General features: G+C 42.9%; 1 protein-coding gene across 5 annotated transcripts in view; it reads left to right on the top strand.

Annotated features, from left to right (window-relative positions):
* Nucleotides 1–24,939, top strand: part of atp8a2 (ATPase phospholipid transporting 8A2) — a 49,619-nt gene that overhangs the window by 12,762 nt on the left and 11,918 nt on the right. For 3 of the 5 annotated variants that reach the window (XM_080865580.1, XM_080865582.1, XM_080865583.1), the window contains 20 exons: nucleotides 1,002–1,075; nucleotides 1,422–1,491; nucleotides 1,744–1,871; nucleotides 2,145–2,256; nucleotides 2,584–2,752; nucleotides 2,855–2,982; nucleotides 3,076–3,153; nucleotides 3,237–3,325; nucleotides 3,541–3,585; nucleotides 3,785–3,860; nucleotides 3,952–4,140; nucleotides 4,219–4,268; nucleotides 4,360–4,429; nucleotides 4,518–4,602; nucleotides 4,768–4,907; nucleotides 6,960–7,098; nucleotides 7,817–7,881; nucleotides 16,264–16,436; nucleotides 22,206–22,389; nucleotides 23,606–23,716. In XM_080865580.1, the coding sequence (XP_080721706.1) occupies nucleotides 1,002–1,075; nucleotides 1,422–1,491; nucleotides 1,744–1,871; nucleotides 2,145–2,256; nucleotides 2,584–2,752; nucleotides 2,855–2,982; nucleotides 3,076–3,153; nucleotides 3,237–3,325; nucleotides 3,541–3,585; nucleotides 3,785–3,860; nucleotides 3,952–4,140; nucleotides 4,219–4,268; nucleotides 4,360–4,429; nucleotides 4,518–4,602; nucleotides 4,768–4,907; nucleotides 6,960–7,098; nucleotides 7,817–7,881; nucleotides 16,264–16,436; nucleotides 22,206–22,389; nucleotides 23,606–23,716 (2,175 nt within the window). The remainder of the gene's footprint in view (nucleotides 1–1,001; nucleotides 1,076–1,421; nucleotides 1,492–1,743; nucleotides 1,872–2,144; nucleotides 2,257–2,583; nucleotides 2,753–2,854; nucleotides 2,983–3,075; nucleotides 3,154–3,236; nucleotides 3,326–3,540; nucleotides 3,586–3,784; nucleotides 3,861–3,951; nucleotides 4,141–4,218; nucleotides 4,269–4,359; nucleotides 4,430–4,517; nucleotides 4,603–4,767; nucleotides 4,908–6,959; nucleotides 7,099–7,816; nucleotides 7,882–16,263; nucleotides 16,437–22,205; nucleotides 22,390–23,605; nucleotides 23,717–24,939) is intronic. The other 2 variants (XM_080865581.1, XM_080865584.1) reach the window with 2 other exon arrangements.

Below are 24,939 nucleotides of genomic sequence, written 5' to 3'. Positions count from 1 at the left end.
TTTTCCTTCCAGTCTTTTTTGTCATTTCTGCAGGGTTGTGAATGTTCTTAGCGGACATGCCCATTAACTGAGTCCAGCTGTGCACAGTCTTTCTCCAGCAGGTCAAGTCAAATCAAATTTGAGCCCTCGTTATGCAGAAATTAAGCCCCATTGTTTCACAGTGACACGACAGGTGCAGGAATTTGATTCAGTCGCCCTTCAAGCCCTTAAATAACTTTTCAGCAACTTTGGGTTCGCTAGATCATAAAATCAGTTTTTGGAAGAGTTTTTGCTTTTCTTTCTATTAATGAAAGTCTGAGGGATTCTTTAAAAAAGTCGCCCTTGCCCTTCATACGTGATTATAATAAGATGCAGGGTCAGTACAGTAGTTTTTTTTGTTTTTTTGATTGTGTAGGAATTGGCAGTGTCACAGTTTACATCCTATCCAAGATTGTCACATTTCTTGAAGCGAAGCTTACCTCCCCCCTTCCTGTGTACTTGGAAAACAAGTTTCCGGCTGCTGATCCGAGGAGAACCGACAGCCTGAAACACTTGCGTAGTTTCTGCAGTGCCTGATGTAGCAAACTGGCAGTGTTTTAGCATGACTGTCTACAGTTATAAAGTCAGCTCCACATGCTTTGCCCTGACCTTGGTTCTCTGAAGTTATCATGCATTCCTTTTTTTGGAATTGGGTCATTTGGGGAAACTTCTCAGCTACACGAGGACTTTCTTTAGGAATTGTAATGTGTATATACTTTTAAATCAGCTGCAGAATTTCCTGGAACACTTCACAAGACAAAAGTGTTCCTTCTCTTTTCTTCTTTCTTGCTCATGAATCGCATAAAACTTCAAACTCGTCTTTTTTATTTGGCTGCATCCTCTGCTGGTCACATATTATTAACCTGCCCATTGTTTCCTCTCTGTCTTCATCTCTTACCCCTCCTGTTCTCTGTTACCTTCTGCCTCAATGCCCCTCTTCTTCCCTGCCTCATGCTGTTGCACTGCTGCGTCCTGGCCACAAGGTGGCAGTAGGAGATATAGTGAAGGTGACTAATGGCCAGCACCTCCCAGCTGACATGGTTATAGTGTCCTCCAGGTCAGAGTCCTGTGTCTCTCTGTCTGTGTGAGCATGCTGCATGTACCTCATTAATATATTCTAAACATCTGTTAAGCTGCTTTTAAGGGCTGCTGCTAATGTTTATTTTTATTTGTGGTTCATTTATTATTTTTGTTAAATGGATAAAAATAATAAGTCATTTTTAGCTTAATTACTTCCTAAAAATGTAGCTTATTATTTATCAACTTTAAATTAAAAATATTATAGTTATTTACAGATCTTTGCAGGCAATGTTTAATGTTCAGAAATAACAGTTTATGGTTTTCTGTGCATTGTTGTTTATCTTTATAGTGTTTTTAATCCAAACCTGCCCTCTTCTCTGCAGTGAACCACAGGCCATGTGTTACATTGAGACCTCTAACCTGGACGGAGAAACCAACCTGAAGATCAGACAGGTGGGTTGTCTGTCTGTCGTTCGTACGTCTCGTGAATGTGACGTCTCTTCAAATGTCCCTCATTTTGCCCCAAAGGACGACTTGAAAATTGACCGATTAAATTTTCAAAGGCAAAAACAAAGCAAATTTGTAATTTTTTAAAGAATTTTGTACAAAGTCCAGTAGTGCAGTTGCTTTCTCATACTTTGTCTGGTTAAACCATTGCCTCAGTAAGCGCTCCTTGACTTTACTTGTCATGCCTTTGCTTTCCAGGGTCTCCCACTCACGGCTGGGTTTCAGACCCTGGAGGATTTGATGGCACTGTCTGGTCGTCTGGAGTGCGAAGGCCCCAACAGACACCTGTATGACTTCACTGGCACTCTACGGCTGGAAAACCAGAAGTGAGAGACATACTTTTTTTTCCTCGTCACTTAGGTTTGAGCTCTAGCAAATGCTCTGTCAGAATTAGGTGCTAAAATCTGTTTTGTTTTAAACTTGCACAGCACTGGTTCCTCACGGAAGACATGCAGTGATTCGCATTTTTTGTGGATTAAAAAAACAATTAGGAAGTAAAAATTGAGAAGCAACTTAAAAGTAGAAAAATTAATTGCATAAACTGCAGAAATCGACATTTATTTACTTGATTTGGGGCTAAAAACCTCTCTTTCATTCAGTCCAGTCCCTCTGGGTCCAGACCAGGTGCTGCTGCGTGGCGCCCAGCTCAGGAACACGCAGTGGGTTGTGGGAATTGTTGTCTACACTGGCCACGACTCCAAACTGATGCAGGTAAATCCTCTGCTGTGTTCTAAGTCAGTAAACTGTGAATAAGCATGAAAAATCCGGCATTTGAAGCCAAATTTCAAATTGTTTATTAATTAGGATCTCTTCGTCATCCTTGCCTGGGCGAGTTTAGAGCTTTCAGTTAACCGTGACACATTCTTAACCGGGACTGCATCCAGACTAATCTTCAGCTACAGTCTTTGGATTGCTCGTGCATTCTCCTGCTAAAAATGGATGAAAATCGGTCATCTGAATTATGCATTTCTGTTACTGTTACTGCAATAATTAATTGAGTAAAACGTAGCTCCTAACAAAAGCCTTTCCAACTCCCAGAACTCCACCAAGGCGCCACTGAAGCGCTCTAATGTGGAGCGGGTGACCAACATGCAGATTCTGGTTCTGTTTGGCATCCTCCTGGTCATGGCACTGGTCAGCTCTGTGGGCGCAGCCATCTGGAACAGAGAACACACAGACGAAGCCTGCTGGTACCTGTCCCGGGCCGGTGAGACCATAACGCGCCAAGATTGCTTAAGTCTCATTATATTACTTGAATGTTTGGGTAAATCTGGGTTATTACATGAAGGAATTTTGTCTGCGACTTCAGGCGACATCTCCCTGAACTTTGCATATAACCTACTGACGTTCATCATCCTGTACAATAACCTGATCCCCATCAGCCTGCTGGTCACTCTGGAGGTGGTGAAGTTCACACAGGCTCTCTTTATTAACTGGGTATGACCCGTGCATCATTTTTAATGCGTGCTTATAAACTACAACTGGTCGATTACACACTTACTTCAAGTGTTTTTTTGCTCTTGTCCTCAGGATGTGGAGATGTACTACTCAGAAACGGACACGCCAGCCATGGCGCGAACGTCTAATCTTAATGAGGAACTGGGCCAGGTCGGTTCCTCGCCCTCTTCGTAACGAGCTGCTCTAAAACATCCTGCTTTTGTTCTCGTTACTCACCGTCTGTCTTTTTCTAGGTCAAGTATCTGTTTTCCGACAAGACTGGAACTCTGACCTGTAACATCATGCACTTTAAGAAGTGTACCATAGCCGGGATAACGTATGGGTCAGTTATCGCATCTGTAAATAAATTCTCACCTCTTTTTCTCTCAGATCGTCTTACTGATATTTCCTTATCGGCCTGTGTTAGATGAACTTAATTAGCATTAGCTGCTGCTCAGTTGATTAATCTCGTGCATGCTTAATTAGATGAACTAATCAAATTCATCAACTGATTTCAAACTAATTCCTTTTGCATTTCCACCGCATTCATTACTGCAGCCACTTCCCTGATCTTGACTGTGAGCGTTCAATGGACGACTTCAGGTTAGTGACCACCTCCCCTCAACATCAGCCTTTCCCTTTTTAGTGGTTTTTTCCTCATTTTGTGCATTGGACTCTTTCCTAAATGTTTACCTGCTTTTATCAGAAAATTATGTCTTGTAGCCTGCAAAGACCCCCCCCCCCCAACACACACACACAAAATAAATAAAATACATTTGGATTCTTTTTTTTTGTCTTTTAGTAATCTGCCATCCAGCAGCCACAACTCCACAGAGTTTGACGACCCAACTCTGATTCAGAACATCGAGAAGGACCATGTGAGGCTTTTCTCTTTCTTTCTTTGAAGCCATCCGTCTTGGAGGCTGTTGCTAATAACCACGTTCACTCTGTTTGCTTGCGGGCGTTCAGCCTACATCACCTCAGATCTGCGAGTTCTTGACGATGATGGCGGTGTGCCACACGGTGGTTCCAGAGAGGGAGGACGACCAGATCATCTACCAGGCCTCGTCCCCTGACGAAGGAGCACTGGTCAAAGGAGCCAAAGGGCTGGGCTTTGTCTTCACTGCCAGGACCCCTGATTCAGTCATCATTGAAGCTGTAAGTGTGTAACCGCACACGTCTCTGGAGTCGCAGCTACTTTTTGGACAGGAGCTGACATTTTTTTGTGGGTTTCAGATGGGGGAAGAGAAGAGCTATGAGCTACTGAATGTGCTGGAGTTTTCCAGGTGAGCTTGAAGTTGATGTTTTTCTTAACCAGTGATAAAATGCTGATATGAGACTGCTTTGGGTTGAGACTAAACTAAATTGTCTTTACAGTAACCGTAAACGGATGTCTGTGGTGGTCAGGACACCCAATGGGAAGCTCCGGCTGTACTGCAAAGGAGCGGTGCGTTTATCTCATTATCAGTAAATTCAGATGTTAATGAATGTAAGGTAATGGTTTTAATTTAATGGTCAATTCCTTGTTTTTGTAGGATAATGTTATTTTTGAACGTCTGACCGAAGCGTCTCAGTACAAAGACTTAACAGTTGCTCATTTGGAACAGTTTGCTACTGAAGGTAAGAAGGTAGATTTTGTAGTTTTTGATTTTTAAGGCTTTTCCTCTGTAAGTCAGACTTAAGTCACAAATTTGTTGGCATTTGGTGGATGTCTTGCAGCTAACAGCAACTATTTCAGCTCAGTAACAAGGCTTTGACCAGCTTATCTTCCTTCCATCCACTCAGGCTTGAGGACACTGTGCTTTGCGTACGTGGACCTGGAGGAAGAAGCGTATCAGGAGTGGTTAAAGGAATATAATCGTGTCAGCACCATAATCAAAGACCGCGCTCAGAAGCTTGAGGAGTGTTATGAGCTGCTGGAAAAGGTAAACACAACATCTCTTTGTCTAAAATGATGTGTGTTGGTGACCTCCTGTTGGTTTATTCTGTTGTATTTATCCGCGACACCTTAAAGGCCGGGAAAATATTTTTTGACATTAAACTTCTTCACCTTCTGGCTGAATATTGGACATATCATCTTGGCAGAACTGGTAGGGTTAAAGTTGTGGCATTAAATACATTGTAATTATGTACAATTGTCTGAACTGATGATCTTGGAATCCTCAGTTGATTAGAAATGGCTCCCAAAGATCTTCCAAGTTTATGTAAATGTACAGGTTCCTTGGATTTCCCCATTGTTTTGAGTATTGATCAGTCCAGTGAGTGCTGTCAAACAAAAAAAATTATGCTGCCAAAGAGAAAATACCAGTTGCAGTCAGTCATGATCACTAATGAGAAGTTAATGGGCCTTGGTCTCGTCAAGTTAAAAGACAGTCTACTTCTGACCCTGTGTGGATCTGAGAAAATCCAAAAAGAATTCAAGGTTATACACCCAGTTATTGTTTTTTAGTCATTAAAGATGCCTAGTGTACAGTCATTCCACCCTGGAAAAACAACAGTTCAAAGAAGTCATTAAAAGCCCCGGATTATCACGAAATTCAAGCCCAAGATGAGTGTGTAAACTTCAGACCACAGCTGTCTCTCAGTTATTCACCCTGCTGCATTTTCCGAGGTATTTTTGTGTCTGGTTGGTAAGCGTGGTTGTGGTTATCACTCTCCACAAATATGCTACACGTAAAACTGGAGACTGATGAGCAATCCCCCCACCCCCACCCGCCCGGAGCCTACAGATGGATGTTGGCGTGGTGGAGTGGTCAAAACAGCAGGCAGCAATGCAGGGTGGCAGCAGTGGTGCTGACATGTCAGAGGGAGAGATGACACATTTTGCAGCTTAAATAGACTGCTAATTTGGGAGGGCATGTTTGGGATATGACGTGAGGAGAGTGAGGCACGCTAGTCCGTATGACACAGTGCAGCTTGAAGTGTTGCTCGTCTGAACAAACTCTGAGGCTTTGATCCTTTTAGTTGCACCGTGGCTGAAAGATTGTAAGCAAAATATTTGGAAAAGGCTGAAAAACTGAGGTAAACTAACAATAAACTGAATAAAAATACAGTCAGATTGAGGAGACATGGAAGTATTGATCTGATAAATTCACAGTGTGATTCACTCATGTAGAGAACGAAATGCTGCTTGGTGGCCAGCAGGTGGCAGAGTGGCTCCATTTAGGCCCACGCTTGGGACTGGGGCTGGTGCCATTTCTTTAGGTATTCATTATGTTGTTGTTTTTTTTTTATTTGGAAAACACAGTTGAAGTCACCTTTTAAGGCATTTAAAAAATAATCATGATTTAAATGCTAGTCTGTGCTCACAGGTAGAACATAGTGAAAGTGAATTGCTGTTTTGGTTTTTTAAAAAAAAAGGATAAATAAGAGGATATGGGGATTAACAGTAGAGCAGTGAATTGTTTGGTGGGGAAATCAAGGTTTTAGAGGAGAGAGGCAAGGTGAGAAAAGTAAGTGAAGAAATTAAAAGAAAGAAAGAAAGAGGAAGCAAGAAGAGGGGGTTAGGTTTGACTGGAAGACCGCAAGGGTAATTACCTTCACCAGCATGCCAAAAGCCCCATAAAACTGGAGTGAACAACACATTAGTGTTAACTTGTGTGTCTGTGCATGTGTTTGTGTATGTCCGAGTGTGTCTAATGAGGGTACACGTGCATATAAATGCTGAACAAATTAAAGCGGGGGGAGGGTTATGTCTTGGCATGGAGAAACAAAGTTGGTACAGAAATCTAAAGTGAGCTGAACCGAATCCGCTGGCATCGCTCTCGCCCTCAAATTAGACGTGGATGATGCCGTCTGGGGAAAAAGAGCCCTCACATACACTCTGGTGATGTCTATTTCTGGCCTAAATATGATTGTTTTTAAAACCTCGTTAAGTATTCTGTGCTATGTTTTGTTCCCTCTCTTTTAGTCTAACTTTATTTCTTTTTAACAGAATATGTCTGCATGTCTTTCACGCTCCTCTGCTCCTCTAACAGAACTTAATGCTGTTGGGTGCCACAGCCATCGAGGACCGTCTCCAGGCTGGCGTGCCAGAAACAATTGCCACTCTGATGAGGGCTGATATCAAGATCTGGGTCCTCACTGGAGACAAGCAGGAGACTGCCATCAATATAGGTGAGAGACGCTTAAATAACAATGTGAGGGTAAAATGTTGCTTTTAGCAAGTAAACGTGCTGCTGCAGTTTCATGTGCAACAGCGTAGCAAACTGAATGTATTGTGGAGTTAATGAAATCATGGCTGGAAGAATAGCAGGCATTATGCGGGCTGTGAGATGCCTGAGATGCCTCCATTCTCTAAGTGGAAAGTGCCTGCGACCAGTGTAGCCACCGTCTGGGGGTGACATGAGTGGGTTTAGTGTCTTGGCAGTCGTGGAGAAAGTTGGTGGCAGACGTCCAAAAAAACAATGACGGGAAGAGGAAAATGTGAGCTGACACTTGTCGCTCCAAGTTTAAAAGCTGGGGCATCCTCAGAGATGGCGCAGATCATCTTGTCAAAGTGTGTATGAGCGTTGATTTCCTGATTTACTGCAGGGAAATAAGGCTGGTCACAGGCTGGTGAAGGAACTCATATTGGTGTGTGTGTGTGTGTGTGTGTGCGTGTGTGTGTGTGTGCGTGTGTGTGTGTGTATGTGTGTGTGTGTGTGTGTGTGTGCGTGTGTGTGTGTGTGCGTGTGTATGTGTGTGCGTGTGTGTGTGTGTGCGTGTGTGTGTGTGTATGTGTGTGTGTGTGTGTGAGCCAGGACTGTGTCGAGTTTTCACCTGTGTTTTGGGTTTGAGAAAACCCTCCTCCTCCTCCTCCTCTACCCTCCACTTATCTGTTTCTGTTTCTCAGGTTACTCCTGTCGCCTGGTGACACACGGCATGTCCCTCATCATCGTCAACGAGGACTCGCTGGACGTGAGTAGGCAGGCCTCTTCCTCCTCCTTCGTGCCTCTGGATACTTTGTACAGCGTTGAGACTTTTTGTTGACTTTTAGGAGATAGTGGGCTGTGTGGTGGGGGTCTTAAGAAGGTTACCGTGGGAACAAGGGTGTGGTCTGCAGCCAAGATCGGTGGGTGGGGCTCTTTGTGTGTTCACAGGTGCAGGTAATTAAAGTCTCTGGTGTCCTCTTTGGAGAAAGGGATGAAAAGAGACAAACACTGCGCTATCGCTTCTTTGCCCCTCGGTCTCTTCCACACACAGCGCTTTCAGTGCTCTTACAGTGGTCTCTCCTTCTTTTATCATTTCCTATTTCAAGCTAAATCCCAGAAGAATGAACACAGCTTATGTGTTCAGTCACTTTATGATCCTGTTGCTATTTTGAGATCTGAGACATTCCTTTACTCTCGATTAGATTTTCTAACCCCAGTTATGTGTTCTTTGCATTCAACCTCCTTGTGTGACTGCTTCACCTAAGTGGCTTGATTGCTGTCATGTGTCCCTGTCTTTCAGACAGTCTCCCTGAGTCCCATGTGTGCGCTCGCACAAATATAATCACCATTACTCGGTTTGTTTTTATGGAAGACACGGGAGATTATGACTCGTAAATTTCAAGTTTAAGCACTCTGTGTGTGCCCTTGTATTAGTTTATTTGTTTATATGTGTGTATTGTGTGGTAAGCATTCATAAAGAGATCTCTGTGTTTACATTCAGAATTTTCTAGCCTCATATAAGTCAGTGTGCAGATGGTGTGTTTCCTGGACTGTGGGTTTGTAGAGTAATTGGATTTGTCTCCGGCATGATCCCTCCATAATATGGTTTACTGGTCTGAATGGATTTTATTGTTGGTGACGATTATGAATTTAAGTGTAAAGCTGTGCACTTTTAATTGTTTTGGATTCTTGCATTATGCTGAATTGTAAAGCTCTGACTGGTAAAGTTTACTCTGTCAAAATTAGCAAAGTGATGTCTGAAAGCTCTTAGATTTGGGGAACTGCTGGTCAGATAACATGCAGGCCACTTGGATGCTAAATCAATTGAATTTGATGGGGTAAGCATTTAACGTTAAGGTAACGAGGGTACTCTACACTGGGAATTGCCTATTAGGACACAAGGGTGAAAACTAATCTTAGCGCTGTAAGCGGATCAATCCTAAACTGGTTTGTAAAATATATTTTAGCAGACTGTCTCCCACGCTGATCGTGTACAGTTTCAAGCCTGATGGGTTTGTGGTACTCCATCTCAGAACTGAACTTTCACTTGGACTAAATGTAATTATCAAAAGGTTTTTTAGGGCTAGGAAAATTGGAAATTAGTGCAGAGATTTCTTAAAACATGTGCATTTATACATGGAAATATAGTATATAAAGGAAGGAGTTTGTACAGTTCTAACAAGCTTAAAGGTTAATATTTGGTGTGACCACCTTAATTTTTCAACACAGTCTGAACTCTCTTAAACAGCTTTCTTGTAAATTCTTTAAGTAGTCTTCAGGAATAGTTCTCCAGGCTTCTTGAAGGACATTCAAAGCTCTTCTTCAGATGTTGGCTGCCTTTCGTTCTGTTTTCTGTCAAGATGATCCCACACTGCTTTAATATTGCTGAGGTCTCTGCTCTGGGGAGGCCGATCTATGGCTACATACTGACGATGATTCAAACCAAAAAGCTTTAAATTTGGATTAATCACTCCGTAAGAACATTTTTGCATTTTAATGATCAAGGAACTGGCCTCACAGCCCATTGTTCATTCAGTGGGCTGGTTTCAGTCATTGTGCAAATGTAATGTTTATAGGATTGGGGAAACCTGTAAGTCAGCTGAGACCGAAGAAGTCCAGATTAAGAGAATCAACCTTCTGCCACTCTGTAAGACCCGTTGCAACTGATTTTCAGTGGAATTTTAAGCCCAACTTCCTTATAAAATTGCTCTACACAAATAATGAATAGGCTGAGGTAGGCTCAGTATCATCTAAGTTAAAGGTTCATTTTATGTGGGGCTGCAGGTCAGAAAAGAAAACTTTGTATTCATACAGAAGTTAAATTTTTCTATACATGAGAGTTAAATAAAATCACATTGCAGCTAAAACTAAGGAGAAAAAGTCTGATATAAACACGTAAGCAGCCACTGGATATTTTTCAAAGTAAAACCTGAAACATGCCAGGAAGTGATCTTTAATATGATTCAGTGTTTTTCTTTTGATAATAAATTAAAACAACTTAGCAGGAAATCTATTTTTAAGCTTCAAAGTTTGGCCTCCGTTCACTTTAATGGGGACAATTCACCCTGCTGATGTGTCCTTGAGCAAGATTTCAAATGTTCACCAGCTCTAGGGAGGCTCTTCTGTAGTTTGTTCCAACTTTCTTGTGCAGCAGGGTCAGGACAAAAGGCAGAATCTCATAAGTCTGAGTTTAAAAAAAGAAAAAGATACTGTTTTGATTCAGATGGACTTGTTTGTTGGTTGAACAAACACATTTCATTTGGCTGCAGGTCAAAAATGCAACTTACACACATAGGCAGGAAGAGTCACAGCTGGCTGACGTGAAACATAAATGAAGCGCCACGCGTAGCGATATAAAATATGCCTTCAAGCTTGCGGTGTTTGCAGGACGGACGCACTTTAAAGTGGTTGTAAATGCAACGCAGCAAAAAAACGACACAGGATGACATCCCTTTGTCATCGCTGTTTACTCATCCCGTAAACATCGAATTAATCTTCACATGTTTGCAAGACGAGAAACATGCGAGTGCGTGCGCTGATGACAGTCGTGCCTTCTTATCGGGACAGCCTCAGAGAGCTCTGGTCGTGAATGACGCAGATGAAAGCACCGCCGTCTTCGGCGACACTTCTCTGACACTTAAAATAACTCAAAAGTGCGACTTGGACATGAGTGAATGCAGAAGCTGTGTCACTTGTTCTCTTTTTTTTTTTTAAAGTCTCACGTCTTTCACACCCTCTCTTATCCGTAGGCAGGATGATCTTTGCAGTGGATCTAGGCCAGCAGATGCGACACCCTCTCCTCTCCCCTTCTTCCCCACCGAGCCCCGTTCTCCGTTTCGTCTGCTTCGCGCTGCTGCCTCCACATCTGTCAGCGCTCTCTCTTCGCACAGGATTTGACCACACACCCTGTGTGATTTTGTAACAGCAAATATGTGTGTGTGTTTTAGACAGAGAGTCAAGAAGAGCGGCAAAATCTGTGTCCATCTTTGCGCAAACATGAGAGTGTGTTTATTGTGCTTTATGTATGATATAGACAATCTGGAAGCGACCGGAGGACGAGACTTAGAAAAAAAAGAGGGGGCGAGGAGTTTGGCTTGAACCATGTGAGGGCGATGAGTGAGTGGTAACGCGATCTCCTTTTGGTCCTCCTCCTCATCAAAACAAACCCTGTGAGCAATGCCTCCTGGGTAAACGGTTTGCGAGCACTGAAGCTGTGACAAGCGCCATCTGTCACCTTAAAATCACATGCCACACACATACAGCCTGACACACATCTTTGCCCTGGCTGTTTCTGTGCAGTCATTAGAGAAGTCTCGTTCTTATTACCTCCATACATCTGACTTTGAATCCACACACATACTTTGCACAGTCTACCCAAGAAGCAGTGGCACATGTTGCCCTCATCACCTTGTTAGTCCTGAACATAAATTTCATCCAGCTTTCCCACAATCCCCAGGCCCTCGTCACACTGCCCGCAGTACAACTCCTAAACAAACAACACCTGTCTTCTGCTCATTCATCATTTTTATGCACGCGTGCAAATGCAGACACGCACATTTTGTTGTGCCTCAACTTGCATTCTCTGTCGTTCCGACATTTCTTTTAAATGTTTTTTACATTTTTCAAGGTTGTAGAAGTTTTTAAACAGCAGGCGCCTTTTTGTTAAAGCCTAACATGTGTTCCCGTGTGCTTCCAGCTCCAGCAGCAGAGGATGTGGATGTTTGCACAGATGCACAATATGATAATTAAACAGTGTATTAAATCTTACCGGTGACAGACTGTGCACTGCAAAAACGAGCACATCCTTCTCCGCCTTCTTTTCACTCAGCGGCTCTCTGTGTTTGAGTTTTCCCCTGCGTCTGCTTCACACTCCTCGCCTTCTGTCTTTCCTTCTTTCCTTGTATTTTTTTTTAAACTTCTTCTCTCTTTAGTCGCCTTTGTTTTGTATATTTTACACTCGAAGGACATTTATCATGACGGGGCGAGTGATTACGCCATCTTTGGAGTAGGTGGCCTGGAATGAATCAAATTCAAGCGTCCTCCTTGCGTTCATTTATATAAAGGGAGAGACGTGCACGTTTGTTTCTGCGTGCGCTGTCTGCGGTAAAGTGTGCAATAAGGGAAGGAGACCTGCGATATCTCAAACCGCCTCTATGATCCTGCTCATTTTGCGATCCAAATATAAACCTGATAAAATTCCACGCAGAAGGGCCTGTGAGCATAGTGTGCAAAGAGTGTGCGCATGGAGTGTGTGTGTGTTTAGAGGTTAGAGAGTGTCTGGTTTCTTCCAGACCAGATGCATATGAAAAATAAACATTTAGTTTGGAATCTAAAATGCTTGCTAATGAGATCTGTCATTTTGCAAGTGGTGCAATCAAAGAATTACACTTTTTTTCCTCCAGGGTCTCCAAAGATAGAACATTTTAGCGTGAGAAATAGAGAAACTACAACATATTGCATTATTTTTCCTCCAGGATTTTTTCTTTCCTTTGGGAAAGTGTTAGAAGATTGTCTTAACACAAAAACAGCTCAAAAGGATCCATAACAATGTTTAGTCAGGAAGAAAACATTTTTATTGTAGTTTTCTGTTCTGGAAACGGATACTTTTTAGCTTTAGGAGCTAGCTACTGTACCTTAGTCGTCTTTTTAAACTTCTACGACTCTTTGCAGGACCTGTCTGCTCATTATGTCCTGTTTTAACTGCCAGTGAAATGTTGGCTAAACTTGCTGTGACAAGTCAATGTGCTGTACTAGTAACGCTTAACACCCCCACCCCACTACCTCCCATCCCTCCCACCTTCATGATCTGATACTTAATCTGGTTAAGGCAATGATAAATGTCAGATACGGTGTATAATCTGGATGTTTTTGCTTCCACTAAGTAAACTGGAACATGAATGAGAAAATGTAGACTGTCTCCAAACACATTCGATCGTGTCATGTTGAGGAAATCCTCAAAAATCAAACCCACAAACCGTTCTGCAAGACGTCATTGGTTGGTGTTTTACTTTGCATTGTGCCTGTCCACCCCTGGCTCAGAATGGACCTCGTGCAGTAAGCATGATCCATATGTACAGCAAAGGCAGTGAGTCTGATAGTGATATCTGATTAGACAGAAATCTGTGCAATTTATATCTAATATAGCTACAGAACTGTGCAAACGTTTTGAGGGGTGGCTCAGGGAGAGGGAACAGGAGAGACGTGCAGTGATTTATTGAAACATGCAAACATACATGGAAACACAGTATATAAGGCAACTAGAGGTTGTACAATTCTAATGAGCTTGAAAGTCGATATTTGCTATGACCACCTTTATTTTCCAACGCAGCCTGAACTGTCTTTGGAAGCTTTCTCGTCATTTCTTCATGTAGACTTCAGGAATAGTTCTCCAGGTTTTTTAAAGGAGCTTCAAAGCTCTGCTTTGGATTTTGGCTGCCTTTTGTTTTCTGTCAAGATGATCCAACACTGCTTCAATAATGCTGAGTTCTGGGGAGGCCGATCCATGACTGATAGTGTTTCACTGTGTTTTTTATATCAAGGCATGGTTTAACTGCATTGGCAGTGTGTTTGGGATCATTAAAATGAAGTTGTTGTAGATCAGATGTTTTCCAGATGATATTATATGGTAGATCAAATTCTGATGGTAGTTTTCTGTGTTCGTAACTTCAGTAGTTTTTAATAAGATCTCCATCACCACTGGCTAAAATACAGTCTTCTTCGTGGCCTGTAAACACACACTGTTGTACTGTCCTGACCTGTGAATCACCTTGTTTGTTTAAAAATGCTATTTTGTGCCTGTCAAAGTGTGTTATTTTGTTATTTTTCAGAGATTCAAAGAAAGAAATTGGAACAAATGTGCAGACAGAACACTGGTTCATCCCTTGAGTTGGGTGTCTTTTTTTATGGTTGAGTGATTCACAGGTCAGCGGTCAGTGTTAAGTGGCTTAAACAAACTAAAACGATTCCCAAGAAAATGATTAGGTTCTGGACTGAAAGTGAGTGAAAAAGCAGCCAGTGTCCAAAGAAAAACATGGCAGGAGAGCTGTTGCTCAAGACCACTTCATAAAATTCCATCCGAGATCCTTGGAAGCAAAACGTAAAGAAATGAGGGAGTGGCTCAAGATTTTTTCCACAGTGCTGTAATTAGTCACTTTTTTTCATCAGAAACAGACATTGTTGACTTTTTAAAATAAAAATAAATGACTGTTGTGCTTTTTTTAATAACAGTAATAAATTATTTTAATATAACATTAGAAGTAGGGAGAGGGGGTTTACTTCCTGTCCTCATGCTGTGATGAGCTGAGGGAAACGTTTTTGTCCAGTCTCCATCTCTCACACACACACTGCATGCGTACACGTGCCTACATGCAATCATATACTCTCATGCATGCATACACATGGTTTTCTCCCCTAAAAACAAGATGCAAAGACACAGCCAGACACACACGAGAGCCACCTTTTAGATTCAGAACTCAGACAACCTATAATCTCCTTTAATCCTTTCATTATGCTTTTGTTTTCCTTTCCCCCTGTTTGGGGAAAAAAAAAGGTGAATGCAAACAGGAATTCCGGCATACAAAGAAAAACACACAGCCTCAGGCTGAGAAAACAAGAGCAGGGAATTTTTGGGGAGAGGAGGGACGCTTGTGTGCCGAGGGTACGCATGTGTGCATCGCTATTTGGCGAGAAGAAGAGAGGCGGCATTGTTCAGATGATTGCGTTACATGCATGTATATGTGAGCGTGTTATCTGCGTCGTCTCTAGCGCATGCTGATCAGTGGACAGAGGGGTCGTCTCTCTGTCAGTCACGGGATCCTCTGAGGTCAGACGGGTGCCAATAACCCGCTGCGAGGGCCCGAGCGGATTCTTACCGGCGCCAAATCTTCAAGTGTTTGCGCACTTTTGTGTCTAGAGTTTTTGTCTTGTGTAGCAGCTCGCCATGTATTCAGCTCTATTACTCATGTTTCCACAAACACTTCTTGTTATAGGTCATTTCATTTTACGTCATTCCTCGTTTATTACGGGAATAATCTGAATTCCACATGTAAAACTACCAAAACTGTCCCCAGGTAGAGCTAGCGAGCTGTTTGCTCCACTTGATGGATAAAACATTCAAGCTCCATCTGTTTAACGCTGGAGTGGTTTTGATTGGCTTTCCGCTTTTCCGAGTCCACCTGGCAAAATCCTGAATGTAAAACAAGTCGCCACAAAGTCAGAGCTGCGACTCTGATTTGTCTTAGCCGTCTCTGTTTGTTGGATGATTATGGATTCATTTCTCACCGGTTATCAGCTTCTATTTGGAAGCTAAAGGCGCAGTTAACAATAGGATGTGTGCGTGTGGTGGCGAGCAGGAAGGCTTGTAGCACGTCTGCCTCTCCACATGGAATTCATTACATCCCGGTGGGATGTTTATTTTCTCTATTAATCCCTGTTCCTCTATTATCAAGAGCTCCATCAAAACTGCCCCAAACTACTGGCCTGCAGGCGAGCTGGCATTAACACAAACACATGTACACATACATGTGAATGATGCATTTAGCCCCGTCTCGACATTAGTTTACCTCATCTGTCTTTGTTACCTTTTCCCCTCTTGTTATGTGCCTCTCTCTCTCTCTTTCTCTCTCTCTTTTGTTGCTGCTTTGTGAGGAGAAGCTTTAGGATTTAATTACACGATGAAAATGCCTCCAGGACTTCATACCATCAGCATGTAGTGATGAAGTCTAGAGCAACTGTGAACTTTATATTGGCGTTGTTAATTGTTTGGTGTACACAGAAGCAAATAGTTTCTCCAGATGAAAGCGAACTGCGCGACCAGCGCATGCAGCGTATGTCTTCAATTTACTGCCAGCGGTTTTGACCTTTCAACAAATTGGTCTCTGTGTTTTTTGATGTGTGCGATTTACATTTTTTTACTACTTTGCGAGGCCACAAAAACGTAAAAAACCTGGAAATGCGGTTGTTTGAAAGCTCTGCGGCAAGATCGCGTAACACCGAGTCTGATTTAGAGCTATTACTGGTTATGGCGCAGATAAAGATCCAAGATGTTTGGCGATTAGTAGTGAGTTCATGGTTACAGGGTAGCTATGAGTTAGTTGCTGACTTTAATGGCAAACTCAGTCCTCCCTTCTGTGTGTTTGTCTTCTTGCAGGCTACTCGTGACACGCTGACAGCTCACTGCTCTTCCCTCGGCGAGTCTCTGAAGAAGGAAAACGAGCTGGCGTTGATCATCGATGGCCAGACATTGAAATACGCCCTGTCCTTTGAGCTCCGCCAGGCCTTCCTTGATTTGGCATTGTCCTGCAAAGCCGTCATCTGCTGCCGGTAGGGAAAGCTCATTTATCAAATGCATATACATATACACACAGGTATTATTGGTTATCTGCAATTACTCATAAATGCCTGAAGTAATTTACAAATAGAATCACAGGTTGAGCAGGTATTCATCTCTAAATGCAGCAGCCTGTGTTTGACTCCAGGCCTGTGTATCTTTCCCCAATCTCTCCCTGTCTCTGCTTCACTGCCCAATCTAACAAAGAGAAAAAGCCCAAAGAAATAATCAAAGAAATGGAAAGCGAAATGCCAGATTGTCTTTGTTTAAATCATAGAAAAAATGGGTTTCTCATAAAAAGGGCATGATCGCTGATAATCCTGTTGAAACGTGTGTTTCAACAGCGCTTTGTCCGTAACACTTTGGACAAAGTTTACAAATTACTCTGCAAAAAGTCATTTTTTTCTGTGAGGAAAACAATGACGCTCTGTACCAAACTGTTTTACAGATACACAACGTGATTGTGCTGCTGTGGGAAAGTCCCAGTGTGAGAATGAAAAATGAAAGCTTTTCCACAAACTTATATTTGCTTTAATGCAAAATTTCTACCTGAAGTCTTTGGTTTTCTTTATTTCAATACCTCTACTCAGCTGGGGTAAAATATGTAGACTATCCAAACACAAAGGCAGCAACAAAAGAAAAAAACTAAATATAAAGACAGGCTTCTACCTCATTATCTTTTCTACTTAGACACAACTAGTGTTGCATTGCCTAGTGTGGAAATGTGAATCAGTCTGAATGCATCTGGCCACAGCTGAACAGACAGAAAAATGTAAACACACTACAGCGTGCAGAGACGTCAATCATCGTGCTGCAGCCGGCTGATATTAAACAGCTGTGATTGGCCTGGCCTGGCCTGGCCTGGCCTGGCACGGCACGGGCACGGTCGAGTGAAAATCTGTTTAAGCAGGCCAGACGCTTCGTGCCAGAGATGTTAAAACACGTGCTCGCAGATTTATTTGGTTCCCAGGGTCGATACCTGTGTGAACACAGCTGTTCCTCCTCAGGTGATTTCTGAGGCTGCGTGCTGTAAAGACACATTAATCTGTGACGTTTTAAATGCCCAAACAGCTCCTTTGAATTTGTGAACTTCATTAGAACAATCATCTGAAAGAAAAAAAATATACACAAGCACTTAAGAAAAAGATCCACTTCACACAGGCGGGTTTTTAAGTTGTGGATAAAGTGTCCATGTGGAGGACTTCATTACCTGCACATGTGCCAGTTTGCAAAGGTTACCGGTTGCCCACAGACAGCAAATGAATGAGGACGATAAAGGCCTGTCCTGTTGCACAGCAGGGACGATGTAATACACTAGGCTGCTTGGAAATGTCAAAGTCATGACTCACTTACTGCCGGTACCCCTGGAATGGGCACCAACACACACACAGACACACACACACACCTAGTCATGACCGTTATATATTTCCATTGATACAAAGTGTGGTCTGTTCAATGAATGTTTACAGCATGTTCCCTTTTTTGGGTATGTTTCACTCAGCAGCAGCAGCTGTGATGTTTAAAAAAAGAGTTTCCACTCGTCTTTTTGTCTCTCTGCATGTGTGTGTGTGAGTGCAGACGTGCGTGCGCGTGTGAGCATGTGTTAGTCGGGAGGCACGTAATTGACTCTTCCTTGCACTTACAAGCCATATCCGGACTCAGGTCTCACAGGCCTTGCAAACAGCCTCAAGCTTCCTTTCCTGCATCCTTTACTTGCTATACCCTTGCCTCTCTCCCTGCATCTCTCTCTACCTTCCTCCCTCCCTCGTTCGGTTTCTCGACTCCTTCCTCCTCTGGCTAAGACATGTTAAACGTTAGCAGACTAGACTGAACAGCATCATAATTAGTTTAAGCACATCTGCTGAGCCCTTGTCTGGTTTTAAAACACATTTGAATAAGCAGGCCCTCTTTGAAAACAGCTGCACTGAAAATATATTATAATTTATCCAAAAACTGCAAAGAAATGACTGATTCTGATCAATATTTGGGTGTTGTTAGGTTTTTTTTTTTTAACAAAACAAAAAACATGGTAGGTTTGCCAACTGCTTTGGTGTAATAGTGTCTAATTTCAAGGTTCCTGGATATCACAAAAACAACATAGATTAGAAAACGTTCAAAGGCAAAAACGCAGCTCACTTTGTCCTGTTTTGTTGTCTTGTAATCTTACCATGACGCCATTTATCTTATGTCCCCTTGGGAGGTCCTATGCTGAGAACCAATACTCCTTTAATGAGTGGTTACGGTGAGGTTGCTGCACCGAGTGCCATAGCTTTGACGTTAAAGAGCCGGATTGTCAGTTAGTTGTTTCTCACCTAATGTATGTGTGCGATGTTTCACCACGCGGGAATGCGTGCGCGTCTCAGGGGCCCGAGGAGCCGAGCGCACTCATACGCTTGGGTTCCCGACTCCACTGCGCGTTTGTTTATAGGAGGACTCGGTGGCTGCTTATTTTCTGCTCAGTTCCACCGTGAAGAGCGCTGGGAGCCTTTTATCTCCCCCGACTTCACTTTACACAATCGCAGACACTGTTAGCGGTGTTTAGGGGAAAGGTAGAGTGAGACAGAGAGCGCGACGAGGAGAGATTTGCGGTTTGAGGCCAAGAGACGCAAAGGCGGACTTGTGCGCACACACACACACACACTTCGGATGCAGAAACAGGAAAAAACAAAGAGCAGAGGTTGATCCCATCATTCAGCAGTAGCTCTCTTTGAGGTTTCCCCCCTCAAATGTCCTGTGGTGCAGGGTGTGAGGCGTGTGTGTGCGCTGGTCTGATTTTTGCTTCTTAAGCATGCCAAGCAGACCTCCCGGTTCTGTGATTCCAGCTCGACTGGGACATGCTCTTTACATATTCACAGAGGACAGACCGTCTTTATGACCTGCAGACCTCACGCGCACGTAATTTCATTTTCCCATACCCTTATAAAAGCATCATATTTTGCTCTGCTTCCATGTGATGGCTCATACAGCTGCACATAACTTCATTTTTCTAATATGATTACTGCAAAACTGATGAATGAGGTGGTGAGTCACTGCTTGTGCTGAGCTCCCAGGAGTGAGGCCTGTTCGTACCATACAAACAGTCATTGTGAGGGTGACTCCTCCTCTTTCTAGGAAAAGTATTGGGCACACTTTTAAGTCCAGTGTTGATTCTCAAATTCCCATCACCTAATGCATCACAGAGGCTCAGGTAATAACTATAATCAGTGAAATGTAATATAAATATTTAATAACTGGATTTGGACTAATCTCTTGTAATGCAGCCAGTAGCTACTTTCTGCTGCCTGATAACTCTCAAAGCCACTTTTTAACTCCAAGTGAGGATGATTTATTGGATGAATCTGTACTTAAAAAGTGCCACGTTTTTTATAAAAAACACAAACATCCTGTCTTAAGATGCTGTACGATGTTTTTGTTTCATACTGTACTGTAGGGAGTGGCTTTAATCCCAGCCCCAGTATCACTTTTCTCCCACGTCTCGTCCTTTGGAGACATATTTGCTTTCACCGTACGACATGCAGGTAGTAATGACAAGACTCGTGTAAGCAGCGTGCATGTGAACGGCACGCAGTGGGAATGCCTCCTCATACGAAGCAGGTTTTGCAAACAGAAGACAAATTCAGTCTTAGCTGCTGTGTCCAGAATGCAAGCACTGAAAATGTAAACAGTGTGTGTGTGGGGCTGGATTGCTTTCCCACACAATCTCCGTCAAAGCTCGCCAGCCATGAGGCACGCTCTGTCCCTCGTTACACCGTCTTGCTAGTATTGAATTCTTTAAATGGCCCAGAAAAAAGAAACTCCTCTTACATATCTAAATGCATAATTCACCACGTATATTAAGTCCTGGCATAACCAGTACCCCACCAGAAACGAAGGAATATCGTATTTCTCTGACTTTAAACGGGAAAACTGCATCAGAACAGCAGCTGAATATATGTTTATAAAACTGAACTGTTACTTGTGTTTTTCTTAGAATATCCCACTTTAAATTAGCTAAAGATAATAATTTCCTCTAAACATTCTAATAATCACGTTCTAATAGAAATCTTTAGGCTTATTATACAACATCCATCATTCACCCTCATCACCACTTTTTTTCCACATTTAAGTGCTTTTTCTATCTGACATTCGCACACATTCATACTACACATAACATAAATACTTTATTGACCCCTGCAAGGGTAATTACTCTGCTACTGCAGCAGGTTAAAGATTAACAGTAGTCAACAATAAAAAACCGACACAGTTAAAGTAAAAGTGACACAGGCGGATAGTAAGAGCCTGAGACTGAGAGAAATACAACATTTGATATGTAGAACGGTGATTAAATTTATTTTATTAAAATAAAATGATGTTAAGTTAAAGTAAAAAAAGAAGAGTGAGACTGTAAAAGAGAGTAGTGCAAATTGCAGTAATAAATAATATGTGCGCTATAAATCTGAGAAACAGCTGCAAGAAGGTTTAATACAGAAATATATGTGTGTGGAATCGAATGCCCGACAAGTGTGCTCACCTGTCACAGAAAGGAGAGTTATTGTACAGTTTCACAGAGAACTGCAGGAATGATTTCCTGAGGCGTTGTTTCGGCAGCTGTGCTGAATAAAGTCTGAGGGAGAAGGAGCTCTGCTGCCTGGAGCGGGTGAGGTAGACTGTCCATGATGGAGAGCAGTTTGTTCAGCGACCTCCTGTCCGTCACTCACTCAAAGGCCTCCTGATTCTGGAAACTGATGTTCCCAGCCTTGTGAATGAGTTTTTTGATCCTGCTGGCACCGATGCTACCGCAGACTGGTAGAAGATCTCCCAACATCTTTCTTCACACATTAATAGATCTGAGCTTTGTCAGTATCCTCATCTTCTTCAGCGGGTTAAATTCACATGCTAGTTTGTGCTTTCTGATTTAAAGCGTTCACAGTTTCTTTCACTGGTAGGGAAAACAAATGATTACTAGGGGTAAAAACAAAACAAAAAAAACCCCCATCAGATCCCAAAGTTTTTTATTAAAGCCAAACAGAAATCCAGCACAACAGAAGGAAAATTAGCCACAGCCCTGGATGGGGCTTCTTCTTATTTGTCTGCAGATGAATTACACGGCACCATAAAATTTGACAAAATATACCCATCTCTTTAGCAAATGCAGCATGACACTTATCCACTCTCTGTGGCCCTGAGGGAGGCGTCTGTAATCGGATCTCTGCACGTCTCCATTGTCACTGAGGAGACAGAACCGGTTGTAGACTGAGGATCAGTGATACAGGTCAAGAGGGTGGAGTACTGCTGGAAGCTCCCTGCACACACACACACACACACACACACACACACACACACACACACACACACACACTTTGCAGTGCTGTGTTTACTGCACTTTAACAGGTATTAGGAAACAATGATTCACTGTGCTGCTAATAAGATGTGGGGTAACTTGCTTTTGATCTGTTTATACAAATGTGCACTTACATGGGTTTGTGCATGTCTGTGTGTGTGTGTGTGTGTGTGTGTGTGTGTGTGTGTGTGTGTGTGTGTGTGTGTGTGTGTGTGTGTGTGTGTGTGTGTGTGTGTGTGTGTTTCAGCCTCTCATCCATCTCTTTCTTCTTCCCTTCCAACTGTTTCCCAACCTGTGCTTCCCAGGCTTTATTCTTCTTACGCAGTGGCTCGCTTCTTTGCTTTCTCCTCAAAACACACTTTAATCTTTCCATCGCCCTGCCTCCAGTTTCCTCCAACACATTTAATATCGCCTCTTTTTTTTTTTCTTGTTGCGTCTGCAGGGTGTCTCCGCTGCAGAAGTCTGAGATCGTGGATATGGTGAAGAAACACGTGAAAGCCATCACGCTGGCGATCGGCGACGGCGCGAACGACGTGGGGATGATTCAGACGGCTCACGTTGGAGTGGGGATCAGCGGCAACGAGGGCATGCAGGCCACCAACTCCTCCGACTACTCCATCGCACAGGTGGGTAGAAACGTAGCGCGGAGACAAACAGACGTGCACGGCTAGGTTCTTATGAAAATGTTTACAGGCTTTACTCGAACACAGATAAGGAAGGGACGCTCGTTCGGCTTGAAACCCCTGCAAAGGGACAGGCGCTGACTGCTGACCTGCTCACCGTTCAGCTCGTGTTGATCTTTAACCTTCCCTCAGGGGACAGCTGACTTACACGGATCTGTGTAGGATCATGTTATCGATCCGAACGCTGCTCATCACAAACATCTGCGTCCTAAAATAAAACCTAGTCAAACTATGAGCTGAAATTCCTCTTTTTTTCTGTTTTTGATGCTTTTTCATTTCAGAGAAGGTTTCATTGTCTACTTGTATGCACATTGTTTAGCTCTGTAAAGTTTTATTTGTATCATATTTGCTACATACAACATTTTATTTATTTATTGTGCAATTCATGTAAGTTTTTCATGGAGGAAAAAAATCACTGTTGATGTCGCAGTCTTAAAACCTTACAAAAACTCTAAAGGAATGCTAGAGGAAGGCATAATTATCTGTTATTATACTTTTAATTATTTGCTTAAAATTGTCAAGAAGGAGTTGAAGCTATGGAGGGTAGTTCAGTTTTAAAGGATTGTGAAAATAGCTCTCATGGTCGGTGTGATTGCTCTAAAAGTTGCACTTATATTCATTTGAAATTGGACCCTTTTGTGTTGATATTTTGTAGCGTATGATCTGGATCTGGTTCTGTTCACCCACTCGTACTTTACTGCGATTGTTTATGCCAGCAGCTGTTACAATAAGTGCCACCCTCCTGGCTAAGAGAGAGCTTTAATCTCAGTGAGACTTTAACCTGCATAAATTCAGGCTTTCCTAGATATAATTCCCCAAATCTCTCTTTTGTGTAAATAAAACCTCTGTTATGTGTATCCGTTGTTCCCTTTGAAGGATGAAAAAAATCTCTCTCTGTGTCCTAGTTACTCTGGAGTCTTCTTTGTATCTGTATCTCTCACACAGACACATTCTGCCACTTTCACTGTCTGCGTTGCCTGTCTCTTTGCTTATCTTTATCAGCAGGCCTCCTCTTGCCTCAGCTTTCCTTTCTCCCGGTCGCATTCTTGATACATACCCTGTGCTCCATTACTGCCTCAAGTTTTTGCTTTCTAGCCTTTTGTTTTCCCTCCGAGTGATTGACCGAGTGTCTGTCTTTGTCTCCTCTCTGATTCGGTAGTTCTCCTACTTGGAGAAGCTTCTGCTGGTCCACGGGGCGTGGAGCTATAACCGCGTCACAAAGTGCATCCTCTACTGTTTCTACAAGAATGTGGTCCTCTACATAATAGAGGTAAGAGCGTCGCCACCACACCCTGTCTCTTTTACACACACACAGTTACATTAACAGAGACATTTTGCAGCTGTTTGTCGACACGGCTGACAGTGATGGACGAGGTGCCCTTCTGGTGTCTGCTTTCTGTCCTGCTTGCGTTTGCGAACACACACAAACACACACACTTAAAAAACTGTGTAGCACTGACGAGACCTTGGCTCCAAAGGTCGACTGTTGTCTCTCTGTGTGTGTACTTGTATTGCTCATGAAGTTGGGACATGTATCTATTTACACAGTCACATAGCTGGGGCCTCAGGGCCTTTTGAGGACAGAAAATCCTAATAAATCGTTAAATTTCACAAGGAAGACTTGGTTTAAGGGTTGAAAGGTGTAGTTGTTGTTATAGTAAAAGTCTTAAGGAAATGAACTTAAATCAGTTTGTTGTCATCAGAAGTGAAACATGACTGCGTTTGCGTGTGAGTGATGAAGGGGCTGCTATGAGGGGTATTTGACAGCTGTGCTCTCTCCAACCCCTCTTACCCCTCTGTCTGACATTAAGGATGCCAGCAGGTGCAGGTCCTCATGTAGCCCACGGTCCCACTCACACCACCACTCTGTGTGTGCGTTTGTGTGTTTCCACAATTATCTCACATAGCTGGCTTCCAGCAGAGCTCTTTAGGCCAAAGGTTATAGACTGTCTCTGTCCACTTAGTGGAGACAGCATAGGGGGATGGTGCGCACATGCGTGTGTGTGTGTGTGTGTGTGTGTGTGTGTGTGTGTGTGTGTGTGTGTGTGTGTGTATAAGAGAGAGGTTTTTGTGTATCAGGCCTCACCCTTAGGCTGTATTCTCCACTGTATGCCCCAGGAATGCCACAACTCCCACCAGCGGCCCCAAACATTTTCTTTATCTGTCCACAGATCTGCCTGTGTCTGCTGTCGGTGTGTGTGTGTGTGTGTGTGTGTGTGTGTGTGTGTATGTATTAAAGAGCTAATGAGGGTTTACCCGAGGCGCATTCAGTTACAGTGTTTCGGTGAATTAGCTGAAATTGATTTTGAGGTCCAGACAAAACCGGCATTAAGAGGGGGTTTTAATGCTTGTTAGCGGCAAAGCAAGTTTAACTGTTGTACGAGGATTTTTATTATATGCATATAAAGACATGCTGTTGCCATCTGAATAATTAAGTCTTAAAAAAGGACGTTTTTCTAACACCACTACCTCATTTTGTCATTTTCCCCCTGC

The sequence above is a fragment of the Rhamphochromis sp. 'chilingali' genome (assembly GCF_963969265.1).
Source record: "Rhamphochromis sp. 'chilingali' genome assembly, chromosome: 18".
NCBI classification, from domain to species: domain Eukaryota; kingdom Metazoa; phylum Chordata; class Actinopteri; order Cichliformes; family Cichlidae; genus Rhamphochromis; species Rhamphochromis sp. 'chilingali'.
This window is presented reverse-complemented; position numbering and strand designations above follow the sequence as displayed.